Source organism: Euphorbia lathyris, chromosome 4, assembly GCF_963576675.1.
Source record: "Euphorbia lathyris chromosome 4, ddEupLath1.1, whole genome shotgun sequence".
In the NCBI taxonomy this organism is placed as follows: domain Eukaryota; kingdom Viridiplantae; phylum Streptophyta; class Magnoliopsida; order Malpighiales; family Euphorbiaceae; genus Euphorbia; species Euphorbia lathyris.
The window spans coordinates 70,919,452-70,936,543 of record NC_088913.1 but is presented as its reverse complement, the minus strand read 5'-3'; the positions used below and the strand labels follow the sequence as shown (position 1 = coordinate 70,936,543).

At 34.4% G+C, this 17,092-nt stretch overlaps 1 protein-coding gene across 1 annotated transcript; it reads left to right on the top strand.

Annotated features, from left to right (window-relative positions):
- Positions 1-4,885: 4,885 nt before the first annotated feature.
- LOC136226150 (protein INVOLVED IN DE NOVO 2-like) lies at positions 4,886-10,784 on the top strand. Its single transcript, XM_066014486.1, has 8 exons — positions 4,886-5,184; positions 6,220-7,175; positions 7,472-7,653; positions 8,517-8,606; positions 8,709-8,996; positions 9,188-9,397; positions 10,094-10,329; positions 10,541-10,784. The coding sequence occupies exons 2-7, from the start codon at positions 6,239-6,241 to the stop codon at positions 10,325-10,327; spliced, it is 1,941 nt and encodes a 646-aa protein (XP_065870558.1). The 5' UTR covers positions 4,886-5,184; positions 6,220-6,238; the 3' UTR covers positions 10,328-10,329; positions 10,541-10,784.
- The last annotated feature ends 6,308 nt before the right edge of the window (positions 10,785-17,092 follow it).

Here is a 17,092-nt window from a genome sequence, read left to right as displayed (position 1 = left end):
TGAGACAAAACTTTATAATAAACTGATAAACTTAAAACCACCCCAAGTCAAGTGATATGTTTGGGATTGATATATCACTGTTGAGACTTGTATGAACAATGTCTTCTGTCCGACAGAAAGCTGATCTCACAAGCTTCATATATACAGATATCTGGACAGTTACATAGATCCGATGAAAAGTTGTTCATTAGGATTGGGGATCCGATTTGAGATAACAGGATGGGTAGATTCATCCTTGTCACCTGTTCATCTCATTGGTATTAATAGCTATAACTAATCCTCAGACTCAAATGAATATTAATTGGTATTCTGGATTACGGAATGTGACGCTTTGACTCTGGTGTAACACGATCCTTAACAGAGATGACTCTGGGGTGTGAACAGTAGATGTTGGGTATCACAGGAAGTGATTGCGGGATCGTTATATATTGGATTGAGCATTTATCACTCCCGATAAATGGGAGATACATCCAAGTATCGCTTGTGGAAGACTCGACTCTAAATCCTTGCAAGGTGATAGCTTAAGACTTGAAATACAGATTTCACTTAACCTATCTATTTGAGTTGACTCGCCTTGTACAAGTAAAACGAACGTCTCGCTATATGTGACTTGACATCATCCATAGTCATAAGATTCAGTTCAAGGATGTAGTTGATAAAGGATCGAATTATACTGTAACTAATACGGAAATGTTAACGACAGAATCAACCTGTCTTCTTATAGCTCTGGGGGAATGATTACGGACTTGCTAATCACATACTCTGTACATCATTCCGTTATGTAAAGATTAAATATAATTCTTTGAAAATTAATTTAATAACGTTACATACGGCTAGAAGCAATAAGAACCTAATGGGTCACACATAAGACTTGGAACCTAAAAAAGAGATAGATGTTAATTAATTGATGGAAGCCCAATTGAGCCCAATAAGGCCCATGGACCAAAGGGGAGGGGGTCGAAATTCATGTAGTTAAATACATGAATAATTAATTTGATTTTGTTAATCCTAATTAGATTAGGATTATGAATTAAATTAATTAAGAGATAAATAAGTTAGGAGTTTTAATTAGATTATAATACTCCTATTATTATCCAATAAGGTTATTATTATTATTCTTAATATATTAGATATATAATGAGATAATAATTAGGAATTCTATTCCGAATTGAATTCCTATTCAGTAACCTAATTCTATCTAACTAGGGATTAGATACAAGAGATTATAAATACCCCTCCCCTAGTGATTTTCGAAATCCCTACTAGCTAATCCCCTATTGAGATTTTCGAAATCCACCCTAGTGTAAGAGAGAGAAAATTTCGACCCTAGTTCGAAGACGAGATTTTCTACGGCTTCCTTCCGATCAATTGATTTCATCTATTTCTTTTATCCTTGATCTTGTGTTGATTAGTTAGAGGCAATCTACTTTGGTTGCTATTCAATGGTTGATTCTAAATTAATCTTCCCGTGTTTTATTTCGTGTTTGGGAACTCGGAGAAGAGTTGTGGGCACTTCATTAACAACAGTAGATTGATCATCAAAAGGTAATTCTTCTTATCCTTCTTTATATGAAATAACGATTAACGGATCCTAGGGTTAAATGGAAATAGGTTAAAAAATTTATATTTCCGCTGCTATACCTTAGCCTAATTTCCAACACTAAGTATATATAGATATATACTTAGGATAATTTAACAAAATATGACTCTATATTGCTTTGTTTTTTCTTGAAATTTAAATATAGTTGAATTTTATCTTTCACTATTCTTAGTGCATTCAAAAGTTTGGATGTATCCTTATCAAATTGTAACAAAAAAATTGTAAAGTTCTGGTGTACCCTTCCTTTTTTGTGACTAGTTTCAAAGATACCGAATTATCATCAGCTTCATCCTCAATTGAATTTTGCATGACACTCTCCACAATTTTGAGGATTTTTAACGAAGAAGAAGACATGGAGAGAGAAGTTGAGAATAGAGATATAAGAGAGGAATTTAGGTGAGGTGGAGAAATATGATTGGTTAATATGAAAGAGTTGAATATGAGTTGACTTGTTTATAAAATTAATTTATTGAAAAAGATAAAATTACCCTTATAATTATTTGACCAAAATTGCCATATCAGCATTTTTAACACCGTTAGATAAAAATGCCTATGTTTGCTAACGGAACATGGTACCATTTTGAAAACTTTTAAACCACATGGATTGCTATTGAAAACAGGTGTAATCAGAAGATTTATTTTTGTACTTTTTCTTAAAATATTTGATGTGTTACTAGCATAGGTGCCAAAAAAAAAAAAAACATCTATTAAAATGCGAATAATCAAGTATACCATATAAAGGATAATAACAAAAAATTTCTACAATATTTATTAGTGTCTAAAATAATAACAAAAACTGTCTAAAAAAACCCTATTAAAATGATATGCCAAAATGTATGAATCTCTTTCGATTTAGGTAAAAGCAGGGCCGGCTCCAGGGGAGTTCGCCTAGACCGGCGCTTTGGTGAGGCCCTTATTCTTTTTTTTATTCTTTTTCTTTTTCTATTTCTTTTTTAAGTAGGCCTCCTAGTTTTTACTTTTTTTTACAAGATACACCTCTATTAATAATAAAAATATTAACAAACGCATCCCTATAAAAAAATTAACTTTAGAAAAAAATACAAAATAACGTTAACAAACAAATCCCTATAATTATAAATTAGAACCTATTATTTTATCAAATTTTTTTAATAATAAATACTTAAATTAAATTACTGACACTTTGTGAACTAAAATTTGTAATTTGACTTAAAGTGTTATTTAGCCCATAATTTATTTAAAATATAGTTATTTGACCTTTGATTTATTATTTAGTCAAATTTGACCTATGAACTATCCCAATTCGTGAAATTTTACCCAATTTTAATGGAGACTTGACTAAATCCTTCTCTCTGATATATAGTGATATTTTGATATATGTTTGTGACGTGTCACACGTCTTAAAGTGTATTTGACACATAGATTTTCTTATGCATAAATAATTAATAACAAGTTTAATTGTCAAAATATCATCACGTGCCAATAGACTAACAGTTCTATTAATTCTCCATCTAAATTGGATGAAATTTCACCAATTGGAAAATGTTAGAGGCTAAATCTTATTTTGGATAGAACAAGGGCCAAATGATAATTTTTTTGATAAATGAGGGCTAAATAGTGGTTTAAACCTTGTAATTCATAATAAAGACACGACTCAATCAATCTCAATCAATCTTTTAGTTGATTTTGATCGTTAAGTTTAATATATTATTTGAATTCTAATTTTTTTTTGGTAGAAATTTGAATTCTAATTAATACTATAGGTTTTACTTTTTGTTATTTATTATTTATAAAATAAGATTAAATTTAGATGTTAATTAACAAAAGTACAAGATTGTCTAGTGCTTCTAAAATATTGGATACGCCTTGATAAAAGCAAAATTGATCTTATTTGAGGGATAAAATTTGATTGTTTTCCACTTTAAGGTGGTAAATTTACACTTGGTTTAAAAATAGTTTTCTTCAAAAATACTAATGGTTTTAATGTAATTTTTTCAATGATAACGTTTGCAAACAATATCATTTTACATCTGATTGATAAAAAAAGAAAAAAGTTAAACAAATTAGTTTACCATTATTTGATCTATTATTTAACTATCACATTTAAATAAAAAAAAAACAACACGAATATAGAAAAATATATGAACAATAAATCTTGAAACTAAAGAACCGAGATAGACAAATATAAGGCTTGTATTAACGGTCTTCAGATAGATTTCATCGCTAATGACGATCATCTTCCAGTATACAACAGATTCCATATGGAACTCTTACCGTGCGTAAGTTCGTTATCACCAGAGTAGAAAACAAGAACAATGTAAACATACAAAGAGCAGAAAATTTCAGAGAGTAATTTTTTTTCCAAAAAGTCTGTAAAATTTGACAGCTCCATTCAGTATAAGTAGAACTCGAGTGGACATGTCTGTTCACGAATGAACCCGACTATTCATGAACGAATACGACTGTCCACAAATTGACAAGACTGTTCACGAACGAATACGATATCAAGGGAGGTGTTTATTGGAATTTACACTAATTTCATTTATATATAAATTTTCCAACAACACCAAACATTTTAAACATCAATTATATGTAAAATATTAGATGCGTTATTAGCATAGTTTAAAAAAAAACATGTAAAAATGCGAATAATCAAATATGTCATAGACAAGGTAATAAAAAAAATTGCCTAAAATGTTTATTTACAGAATTACAAATAATATGCCAAAATGCATGAATCTGTTTCGGTTCACGAATTGACACGACTGTTCATGAACAAATACAACTGCTTATGAATAAACACAATTGTTCATGAATAAAGTTAATTATTCATCGTATTTATTGGAATTTAGACTAATTTTATTTATATATAAATTTTCCAACAACGTTAGACATTTCGAACATCACTATATATAAAATATTTGATGTGTAGCACAGTTGAAAAAAAAACATGTAAAAATGCGAATAACCAAATATGCCATATACAAAATAATAACAAAAATTATTTAAAATGTTTATTATATCATTATAAATAATATGTCAAAATGCACGAATCTGTTCTGATTTAGGTAAAAACGAACGAGATAATTTTATCATTTTTAAGGGATAAATTTACACTTAGTTTAAAAATAGTTTTTTTCAAAACATTCTAATGGTTTTAATGTAATTTAATTTAAACAATTATTTACAATAATTTTATCTAAATGTTTAATTAATGACAGCTCAATAGTGGCTGTAGTTCCTAATTTACCATTATAGGAATCAGAGCTCACACAATACATGTTTTCTCACCGGAACTACAAATGGACTAGAGAGAGCACAGTCATCATACGCCACGCGCTTCACGTGGCCGTGCAAAATCATCGCCGTCCCTACCATACTATAGTTCCACATCATTTGGCAGTACCAAAGTTCTTCGTGTCCTCCTCTACTCACTCATCAAAACCCCAGATTCCCTGTCATCTTCGATCCCCTAAAAATCCTTCAACCCTCTCTCACTTCTCACCCGATTCCGTCATCAGCTTCACTGCCAATCTCAAGCTCTAATTTTTCCGCTGCTGACTTTCTCTGATTTGCCGGCATTTTGTATTGCTGTTTGTTTTCAGGTCCATTTTTTTTCTTGCGTTCGGGTTTCAATTTTATATTCTGTTATCTAGTATGTGATTTTGAGTTTTTCTGTTGTGAGCTTGTCTGATCTGCATGTTTACTCCTGGGTTAAGCTTCAGCTGTAATTAGCGTTTCTTTGGAATCTTATTACACTGTCTTCCATGCTTAGGAAAGGACATTTTTCCTCCTTTACTTCCCTAGATTTCCTGGGAAAAGATGAAGGAGATGTTAATACATGTAATTAATTTGTTGGCATTGTGTGATTTTTTGCCTTATTGCGGTTGTTTTTGTTAATCGAGTATGCAGTTTGTTAGTTGAAGCTAAGTAAACCAGATTGTCTCACTAGATTTACTGGACGGAGAACATTCTTACGCACTGTTACCATATAAAGTTAATTCGCTTGTCTACATTTCCAGTTTTTTTGTTCCTTCTTCTGATTTTATCATTTTAATGTTGTGTTTAATGCATATTTCTTGAATGTGTTGCTTATAAAACTTTATATTGCATAAAAAAAAGTATTTCCAAAGAAATTGGCTGCCTCTTTTTATTCTGAGCTGTGTCTTCTTTGCTTGTATTATTCAGTTGTTTTGCGGATAGGTTTGAACTTCTTCCTGTCATTTGACTTCATTCTAAGTTTTCTTTTTTAATCAAATTTAGTATATTTAGCTGCCTTTACATTGAGAGTAAGATAGTTAACAGTTGAACATGGAATATATATACCGAGCCAAAGATTCTTCTGTAATGATTGCTTTTACTTTTGGCTGTTTAATCAGGTCGATATCTCTAAGCCTTATGGTTCTTTTGGAATGGAGGAAACAAAAGTGGTGTTTCAGTTTCTTTCCTTCTTTATTTAACTTTCCATATTATTGTGAATTTTCAAAACAATTGGCTAAACCTCAAATCATGCTTATGGATTTTAAATAACCGATTCTGTTCTCAGCAAAGAGCCAAATGAATGTTAGTTGTCATTGGATTTTAGCTACATTTATTGCCCGCTGATCACTTTTTTTTTGTCTATGTTTTTTGAATTTCAGGTACTCCTTAGAAATTTAAATGGGAAGTACAATGGACCATTGTTCAGATGGGGACACATATATGAGTGATTCTGAAATGAATGAGATTGCAGCTCAATCATATGAGGAACTGAAGAAAGGAAATCACCCTGTCAAAATTTCAGATGAGACTTTTACATGTCCCTATTGCCCCAAAAAGAAAAAGCAGGATTATCTTTACAAGGATCTCCTACAGCATGCTTCCGGGGTGGGCAATAGTACGTCAATGAAAAGATCTATGAAGGAAAAGGCAAATCACAGCGCATTGGCTAAATACTTGGTGAAAGATTTAGTAGATGCAGGCAGCACATCCAAACCAAAAATAGAGGTACCAAAAACAGAGGTGGATGATCCTCTCAGCAGTTGCAGCAATGATGAGAAGATTGTGTGGCCTTGGACAGGCATTGTCATCAATCTCCCAACTACAAGGGCAGCGGATGGAAGATTTGTTGGAGCAAGTGGTTCTAAGTTTAGGGATGAGCTGATAGGTAGAGGGTTTAACCCCACAAGGGTTCATCCGCTATGGAATTACAGAGGTCATTCAGGAAGTGCTGTTGTGGAGTTCCAAAAAGATTGGCATGGCTTACATAATGCTCTCTCATTTGAAAAGGCTTATGAGGCAGATCATCATGGGAAAAAGGACTGGTTTGCTAATAATGTTAAATCGGGTGTCTATTGCTGGGTTGCTCGTGCTGATGATTATAAAGCAGATAATATTATTGGAGAGCACTTGCGAAAAATAGGAGATTTAAAATCAATTTCTGAAATCATGGAGGAAGAAGCACGAAAGCAACATAAACTTGTATCCAACCTTACGAATATTATTGAGATAAAAAATAAACATGTGCTCGAGATGCAGGAAAAGTGCAGCGAGAGTTCAGTTGCACTCAACAAGTTGATGGAAGAGAAAGATAGGCTTCTCCATGCTTACAATGAAGGTGCATTTTCTAACACTTATTTATGATTTTTTATTTACTTATTTTTGCTAATGATTACCCTTTCTACCATATGTCTTTTTCATTCTGTCGAAAATCAATTTTATGGTATAGACCCTTATGACCTCCCCTTCTATGTCTTGCGTTAATTGGTAAACTCTTCTATGAAGTGGTTAATGTTATAAGAAGGTAATTACATTGTTGTAAAATTTAATATATTTAGGAAAACGTGCTTGGATTGTTTCATTTTTCCATGGTATTAAGAGAAATTTATTATGCCTTGTTTCTTTGCATTTCAGAGATACGAAAGATTCAATCAAGTGCTAGGGATCACTTCCAAAAGATTTTTAATGACCATGAAAAACTGAAGTTGCAAGTAGAATCTCAGAAAAGAGAGCTTGAGATGCGGGGATCAGAGTTGGAACAACGTGAGGCCAAGAATGAAAATGACAGAAGGCAGCTTTCTGAAGATATTGATAAGGTATCTTATGTAGTTCATTTCTCACAGCTTATCTAGGTAAACAACAGATGAGGTGAATATTCTGATATTACAACTAAATAATGAAGAGGTCAGAGGTGAATATATCCTTCTTGATATTATTATCAAACTAAACTCAAGAATATTGGATGATATTTTTTTTCATCTTTTTGGGTGTGGGGTGAACGCAATGCCGGAAAGTTGCCAGTTGCACAGTCAACTAACAATCAGGTTACACAACGTGCTAATTATTGATCACCAGCCCTTGGAGTGAACTCAAACTCAAAGCCTATTGTTTGGATGTAGTTAAATGATCAACTGAGCTAATCATGCCATATGCTTCTTAGCAGATACCATCTTTTCTACTCAGCTTCTAATAATTCTAGGTTTGCTTTAACAATGATTTCAAAGAAGTATCTTGTGTGATAGCGCTGGATGGGTAGCACGTGGACTCTTCCTTTCTCTCTCTCGTTTGCACAAGATGCACTGCTGAGTTTGTGGTGGTGCTATTTGTCAAATTTTGGTTGGAAGCATGATTTCAATCTTGTAGTCCAGACTAATAGTTATATTTTGTATATATACCTCTTCCTATTGCAGATTTCTGTGAATATCCATTTTATGTTCTATTCTGTTGCTGCACTTGTTTGTGTCTCTATGGGGGAAGTTTTCTAACCTTACTTGCTTCTTTGTATGTACATATAAATGCATACTTCTTTTCAAGATATAGATTCAAAATAAAAAAAAGGGGTCATCTTAAACTGTGGATGCTTTCCTGTTACAGCTTGAATTATGTTTTTCTCTTTTATATGCTCAAGTATGAATGATTATTCGATGAATCTTCCAATTCTGTGTATCTTTTTCTTCAGAATGCTGTTAGAAATAGCTCAGTTCAGTTGGCTGCTGTGGAGCAAGAAAAGGCGGATGCAGATGTTATGAAATTGGCTGAAGAACACGAGGTATTTTTGTTATTTTCAAGCTCGTGAACAATTTCTGATTCATTTCTCTGCAGGTTTAAAGTACGGACAACTAAATCGTGTCTTTCAATATGTTTTATTCAGAGGGAAAAAGAGAAAATGCACAATAAAATTATTCAGTTGCAACAAAAGCTTGATGCAAGACAAGCTTTGGAACTGGAAATAGAGGGACTCAGGGGCAAATTGAGTGTGATGAAGCACATGGGGGATGATGGTGATGCAGAAGTTCTAGAAAAGATGGATGTCATGAATCAGAATTTGAGAGAGAAGGAAACAGAATTTGAGGACTTAGAAGCATTGAACCAAACCCTTATCGTACGAGAGCACCAGAGCAACACTGAACTGCAGGAAGCTCGAAAGGAATTAATTAATGTGTGTATTTCATAAATTTCAAGTGTTTTGAGCTTGTTAATAAAGTGGATGCATGTGATATATCAAAGTTTCAAGTTTAATAAGTTTGAAATATTTTTCTTGTTATTTAAATGTTTATCAGATCATTTGTCTCTAGTTAATAGTTACTATCTCATGCTTGTGATACAGTATTCATTCACTTAATTTTGTAGGCACTGAAAGACGTATCAAGCCGAGCTCTTATTGGTGTGAAGAGAATGGGTGAATTAGATGGCAAACCATTCCTTGAAGTGATGAAGAGAAAGTACCGGGAAGATGAAGCAGAAGAAAGAGCTTCAGAACTTTGCACATTATGGGTGGAGTATCTTAAAGATCCAGATTGGCATCCTTTTAAGATTGTCAGGATTGATGGAAAAGATAAGGTATACATTTAATGAGTATCTATAACACTTTGATGCTAGCTATTTTCTTGATGAAGATTATTGCATTCATTTCAATTGCATGGCATGAGATCCTTTCTGTTTTTAGTACTAGAGTGAAAATCAATAAGCATAACATAATATTTGTCAACTTGCATGAACCTATAAAAAACACAAATCTTTGGCCAAATAAATGAACAGATTAGTATTGTAAGACTGCTTCTTGAATAAAAAGATTTTAGCAATACACAATGCAACACATCCATTTCCTGTTATGTGATTTATATTTTTTGTTATCCTCTCTCAAATGATTAGATCTGAACTTGATAAACTGAGCATGGACATATACTGTTGTGGCAGCCTCCCGTCTGTTGCAATTTCTCCAGAGGCTCATGCTTAGTGCAATATAATCTTGCTAGGATAAATTGTTTACAGTTTTACAGTTCCCTTTCTATGTGAGTTTAACTTCCACTGAGCATGAATAGGTTTGTATTTACCATTTATGACTACTTTTATGTAACATGAATTAGGTGATCATTTTGAAGTTCTCTTCGTAATTGAAGAATTCAATTTTTTCAATTTATTATGTTATTCTTGTTTTGATGCATATTCCCTTTCTCTCTCCTGGTATTATCTGTATTCTGTTTGTCACATCCTTTCACAATGATACGGCTGCATTTCACTTTCTTGCTTGTGTAGGAAGTAATCAGGGAAGATGACGAGAAGTTAATGGGTTTGAGAAAAGAGATGGGTGATGAGGTTTATCAGGCCGTGGCTGATGCCCTAATGGAGATAAATGAATACAATCCTAGTGGAAGGTATATCACCTCAGAGTTGTGGAACTACAAAGACGGGAAGAAGGCCTCCTTGAAAGAGGGCATTTCATTTTTATTGAAGCAGTTGCAAGTAGCTAAACGCAAGAAGCAATATTGAAGGTTTGTACATTCTCATTGACTGAAAAAAAATAATTTATGTCCTTAATGTCAAACTGCCATTGGTGAAAACTCAATAAACGTTTGTTCAGATGTCCGTACTAAGTACGAGAAGTGGCAATATTAAAACTTGTGTTATATTAAAATTGCATGACATAAATATAGTAGTTAGTAGTTACATGTGCAATGGCATTGGATGTATTTTGTTTTGCAGGAATAAAACGCTACCGACGACACAACCCAAAATCGGAAGATGCTTAGGCAGAAGACGAGAAAATGAGCTATTGTCGTGTATCACAGTGGATGAAATTAAATTATCATGTAGGAGTTGTTGAATTATGTTGCAGGACACAGACAGTTTTACCTGCTTGTTAGGACAATTTGTATGAAATAAGTGACCATAAAAATATCTGTAGTTTTTAATAAAATATTCTATCTATGTAATGTAGTTTCAAACCTATGACTTCTTAATATGCATATTCAAATAAATCAAACTCTAGTGGTGACTTGCTTTGTTAAACCCAGGCTTGGTTCTCTGCACATGTAACAGCAGAAAAACACCTAACTGTTTTGTTTCGGATCCGGAGGAGGTAGCGGCGGGGTGGAAGGACCAAGCGAAGAGCGGTTCTAAAGGAAGATGATTGTAACATTAACAGGTAAATTTCATGGATGATGTACAAGTGACCTCCCACTTTGGTGTACAGCCGGTAAAAATGACCGAGCCCCCCTCATCATTTTTAAATTCCTAAAAAATTAATTGTCTTTTTTTACCTATCATCTCCCTTCTTGTTGTCTTCTATTTGGGTTCAAATTTCTTTCTCTTTTTGATAAATCCAAATTATCCACAACTAACCCAAAATTCAAGCTTAGAGAAGCCGATTACCATTGAAGAGGGATATGACACCGAGACACAAATATGCAACCCATGCAACCCCATTATAGAATTAGCAAAACCTATTTGAACACCTTTAGAAATTCGAATTGTTTTACTGTAAATCCATGAAAACAGTTAAGAAAACGAATTTCTAGAGTCCCGATAACAATTTCAAACAACATAAGAACATCGTAAATTCATCAATCTCACATTCAGTCTCAACATTAAAAATGGAAGAACTGTCTGTCCAATCATTAAAAATTATATGTTCATTGAAATGAAGTTAATCATGTTTACACTTGATGTGTGCAGGAGAAGGCTGCTTAGGCCAATATGGTTGAACCCAATAACATCAGATTGTGCATCCGCCCGACTCGAACTGTTGTGACATTTTCAAATGACATTGACTCTAAACCTATATAAGGTTTGTATAGGTTCGAAACCTTAAAAGAGAGAAAAAGATAAAATTAATTTTTTTTATAATTTGTGGATTCCACTTTTATTAACGAGTAGAATGAAAAATTATGAGGTGGCATGTTAGCTAAGTGTTGAGTATAGCATTGATGAAATGAAGGTTGTAAATAGGGTAAAAATTGTACACCATTGATGAAATTTACTTCAACATTAACCCTTAAAGTGACTTCGGTTGAAGGTTTAAGATAATTTTGTAATTACTCTATCCAACTTTTAATTCGTCTAGAGGTTTAATATAATTTTATAACTACATTTGATTTGTTATAATTTCAAACTAAAAGTATTTTATGTTCTTTTATTATTATTATTATCATCATCGTTTACTTTTGAAATGTTTTTAATTTAATTTGTTGGTCCAAAGTCTAAATCATCCATTATTATAGAGGACAATCTAAACAAATACATATTCATATCAGGTTGGTCTTTATAGATTCATTGGCTTTTAACCATAATGCAACATCCTAAGCCGATAATACCTTAACAACCAATATCACGTGATGGTATGAATTTAATTAATTTGATAATATTGGACTAACAATTAAACTAATATAGTTTTCAACAAAATAATAATAAAAATATAATATATAATATAAAGACGGGTCGGGTTGGGCCGAGCTTGGGATTTTGAGGCAAATCTCAAGCCCAACCCATTTGATGTGCAGGGTTGAATGGGTCTGGGCCGGGTCAGACCGAACATAAACTATACATGTCCAAGTCCAATTAATAAATGATGGGCTTGGTCGGGCTGGGCGGGCCGGTGGGCTCTTGAACAGATCTAATCATAGTGGATGAAATTAAATTATTGTGCAGGAGTTGTTGAGTGACTAGTTTCCAATGCAAAATATATGTAGTTTTTAATAAAATATTCTATGTAATTTCAAACCTATGACTTCTTAATCTGCATATTCAAATATATCAAACTATAGTGGTGGTGACGTGCTTTGTTAAACCAAGGTTGGTTCTCTGCACATGTAACATTAGAAAAACACCTAACAGTTTTGCAACTATCTAGTTCGGAGGAGGCAACGGAGTGGTGACCGAGCGAACAACAATCCTAAAGGAAGATGATTACAACATAAACGGGTAAATTTCATCAATAATGTACAATTTTTGTCTCATTTCGTCAATGATGTACAACCTTTAATATGAACCTCCCACTTTGGTGTACAGTAGATAAAAATAATTGGTCAATGTCTGGTTTACGCGCCACCTCATTATTTTTCAACTCCTACAAAATTAATTGTCTTTTTTACCGTATTCTTCTTCCTTACACATTTCTCAATTTATTTATCTCTCTAACTCCTTTGTCTTCATCTTCTTTCTCTTCTATTTTGGTTCAATTTTTTTTCTTTCTCTCTCTTAAATAAAATCAAATTATCCATAACTAATCAAAAATTCAAGCTAAGAGAAGCTTATTACCACCATGAGGGGTATGACACCGAGACACAAAAATGCAACTCTGATTACATAATTCGCTAAACCCATTTGAACACCTCTAGAAATTCGAATTGTTTTACTTTAAATTCACGAAAACAATTAAAGAAAATGAATTTCTAGAGCCGTAATAACAATCTCGAAAATTCATCAATCTCGCGAACAGTCTCAACATTAAACAGTTCTAACTGTGTGTCAGATAATTAAAATTATCTGTTGTTTGAAATGAGGTTTATCATGTTTACACTTGTTGTGTGCAGGAGAGGGCTGCTAAGGCCAATATGGTTGAACCCAACGCCATCAAATTGTGCCATCAGATTGTTCGATTAATCATCCTCGTTTGACCATCAGATTGAGGATGGTAAGCATAAGAGTAAGCCAGCTTAGAACCACTAAGGAGAAATAGCTCTTTCCAAAACATGCTAAGGAAAACCTTATCGCGATCATAGACTATCAATTGAGGCAATCCATGAAGATGAAATACCTCAGCAAAGAATATACAAGCCAATGAAATATCAGTAAATGGATGGGCCAAGGGTATAAAACGAGCATACTTCATAAACCGATCTACCACCAACAATAGCACTGACTTCCCTCAATCTTTAGGTAAGCCCTCCACAAAGTCCATAGAGATATCCGCCCAAATTTGTTACAGGACAGCAAGATGTTGAAGTAGTCCTGCAGGTTGCAAGTTTTGACTTTTATGAGTCGTGGCTGAATTTTGCATTTGCATCAAACTGAGTTGGGTTTTTTCCATATGAGGTTGTCCTCGCCATAAAATCTTTTTTCCGTTAAGGTTAAATTTCATAGTCAAGGAGCTAAAGTCCCACAAAATAGGTCCAACAGTACACAACCATTTGACTCCAAAAACCACGTCGAATCCCTCCAATGGTATAATATAAAAATCAGCCTGGAAAATATCATCTGCAACCTGAAGAGATACTAACTTGCATATTCCCATGTTTGAAACACACTCTCTATTTTCCACTGAGACTTGCATCCCTGGTCGTTTCCCAATCTTTACTCCCAAACTTGAAAGCAAACCCTCACGAAGAAAGTTATATGTGCTACCCGAATTGACCAACATCGAAACACTAACACATGATATCTTTTCTAGTATCTGCATAGTAGGAGAATTGCAGGTTCCGCTAATGTCATTCAAAGAAAGCTTAAAATCTCATGTCGTCTCTTCATCTTTATTATCTGAATCTACTACCTCAATCCAAAATAACTGCTTGCATTTATGTTCATGCATATAAGATTCATCACAATTATAGCACAGTCCATTGGTCCTCCTTTTAGACATTTCTGCTCATCTCAGCTTCTTGAAAAATGGCGTGGAAGAATGAAATTTACTACCACCTCCTATTGATTTGACAATATTTTCCCCACCTTTTGCAACCATGTTCTTGCAAGTGGAGATAACAGTTTTGTTGTTCCCGTATAACGTGACAAGGTTAGTTCTAAGGGGGGGGGGGGATATGAACTATTTAAAATTTTGTCCATTAAGGCTAACTTTTAAGACACAAGCATAGTCAACTAGTGACTAAGTCTGCTTCTTTCCTTGATTCAGGAGATAGCACTTAAGTCTATTCCTGAACTCAGCTTCTTAGTGCACTCAACTCAGTGTCTGTTCATTACTTAGTCAGTTTTATAGCAAGCAATATATAAAGGAGTTTAAAGGTTAGAAATATGTTACTCAGCAGACATATCCTGGTTCGGCCTCTCCGCCTACGTCCAGTCCCCGAAACTCGTTCCGAGCTTTTTGAATCCTCTACTGAGCTCTTTAAAGGTAGAGCACGAAACCTTTTACAACAGAAGCTGAGTATACAAGTGTACCTTCCTCTATTCCTCTACTCACTCCTATAACTACCGCTGAGTACTATAACCGAGTACTCAGCTTCTCCTTTCTATTCTTCTAGAAATGATAATTGTTTGTCCTAAACAACAATTGCTAAGACACTTTAGATGAATGAAATCACTCTAGACTTTTACACAATGATTGGAATTGGTGTAAGGTTTGCTTTTCTTTTCTCACAGAACTTCAAGTATGAATTTGGTCAGCATTTCGACTTGATTGAAGATCTGCATCGAATGAAGCAATTGAGAGGCCTATTTATAGTGACACTTGAGGCACCGGTGATTTCGAATTTTGAAATAACCGTTGGAGTAAAACAACTTCCTGTCACTTTCACTCAGTACGTGCTCAGCGTCCTCGGCCAATCATATTCGTGTATCTTCTGTCTTCGCCAGTACTCAGCAGCTTTTCGTCAGATGAAACAGAATGTTTCCACATTTATGGCAAAGTCTTCCAGATAGCTTCCTGCGCCTTTTGAACTTTACCCAAAGTAGAAATACTTTGTCTCCAAGTTTATTCCGTTCTGCCGCTGACTTGTACTTCTTGTCGTTCAACTCAGCAGCTTCATCTTGAAGCAATTAGCCGAGGGCTTCTCGATCCTTCTTTTTACTGGACTAACGCCTTACTCAGTACGACGACGTTTTGAGTCTACTTGGGCCGTGAGGCTTTGATCTGTAGACTTGGGCTTGACTTCCTCTTTTGGGCCTTTGGGCCATTTATCTTAATGTCTTATAAATCAAATAACTCAACATTGAACAAACACATTAGTATGAATAAACCAAAGAATTTAAATTTAATGTGCTGAAATATTTTTATCATTCACATAAATAATTTTGTCAAATCAAAATCATGTGGAAAAGTGTTTCAACACACTCCCCCATTTTGATGTTGGCAAAAATATTCAATAAGGAACTCAATGTTGAGCTCCCCCATGATGATTGACCTATTCTTAACTTCTTAAGATTCTCCCCCGTAAGGGTTGAGCCGCTGACTTAGTTTTACTTTAAACATTTTAAGGTTTAATCAAGTAAGTCTAAAGTCAGTGTTCAGAGTTAGGTCAGTTCTTGGACCAGGCTTATTTTACTCAGTTTCCGATATAAAGTTAAGCGGAAGATTAAGTTCGAATATTTGAGTTAGCTGAGTGAGTTAATTGAGGCTGAGTAATTTTACTCAGTGGCCAAGTATATGATTAATTCAATGTTTGTCAATCCTTAGATCCTTTGTCCAATTAAGACATTATGAGACAAGTTGTGAATTTAGATCAACACAGCAGATAGGCATTAAAGCGAAGAAAATTAAACAACAAGGTTGACTTAAAGAAGATACGTTTATATTAGTATTTAGCACACAACACAGCATAAGCAAGTTAGCAAGTTTACAAGAAAAAAAAACTATCGCCTAATATTGAAGGAGACTTGGTTAGGCTTGGTCTTGTTTTGTTGTTGGGGTTGAGTGCTAGGAGGCTTTGGTTGAGTGCTAGGGGGAACACTTGAAGAAGTGGAACCAGGATGTTGCTTCTTTTGCTGAGTTCTAGCTGGATGTTTATCTTTGCTTTTCTCCCAACTTACTGGGGTTGAGTGCTAGGAGGCTTTGGTTGAGTGCTAGGGGGAACACTTGAAGAAGTGGAACTAGGATGTTGGTTCTTTTACTGAGTTCCAACTGGATGTTTATCTTTGCTTTTCTCCCCCTTTTTTCCAGCATCAACGGACTGGGGGACAGCTGCATAAAACTTCCCTTGCTCAACAATATGAGTCAGTAGGGCGGAATACTGCTGGATTTAAGTCGTACTGTGCTTGAGCCCGTCAAAGACCTTGATCCCACTATTCATGTTGGACGCCGGAATGTCCATATGAGAGCTGATGACGATGAGTATAAATTGAAGGGACTTGCCCATCCAGCTCATGGTATCGGTCATCATTGCGTAGGACTGATGGTACATTTTGAGCAGTCCAGCATCATAGTGGTGTCGTTGGTTAGTCTGATGTGTGACATGGTCATAGGTGGCCTTTGTAAGTTGAAAAATCTCAGAGGTCTTGGCCTGTTCAGTTTGCATCTCTTCTCTTAATAAATTTAGCATGCGAAGGGATTCAGCAATTTGCTCGATTGTGCATTGAGAGGTAGAGCCA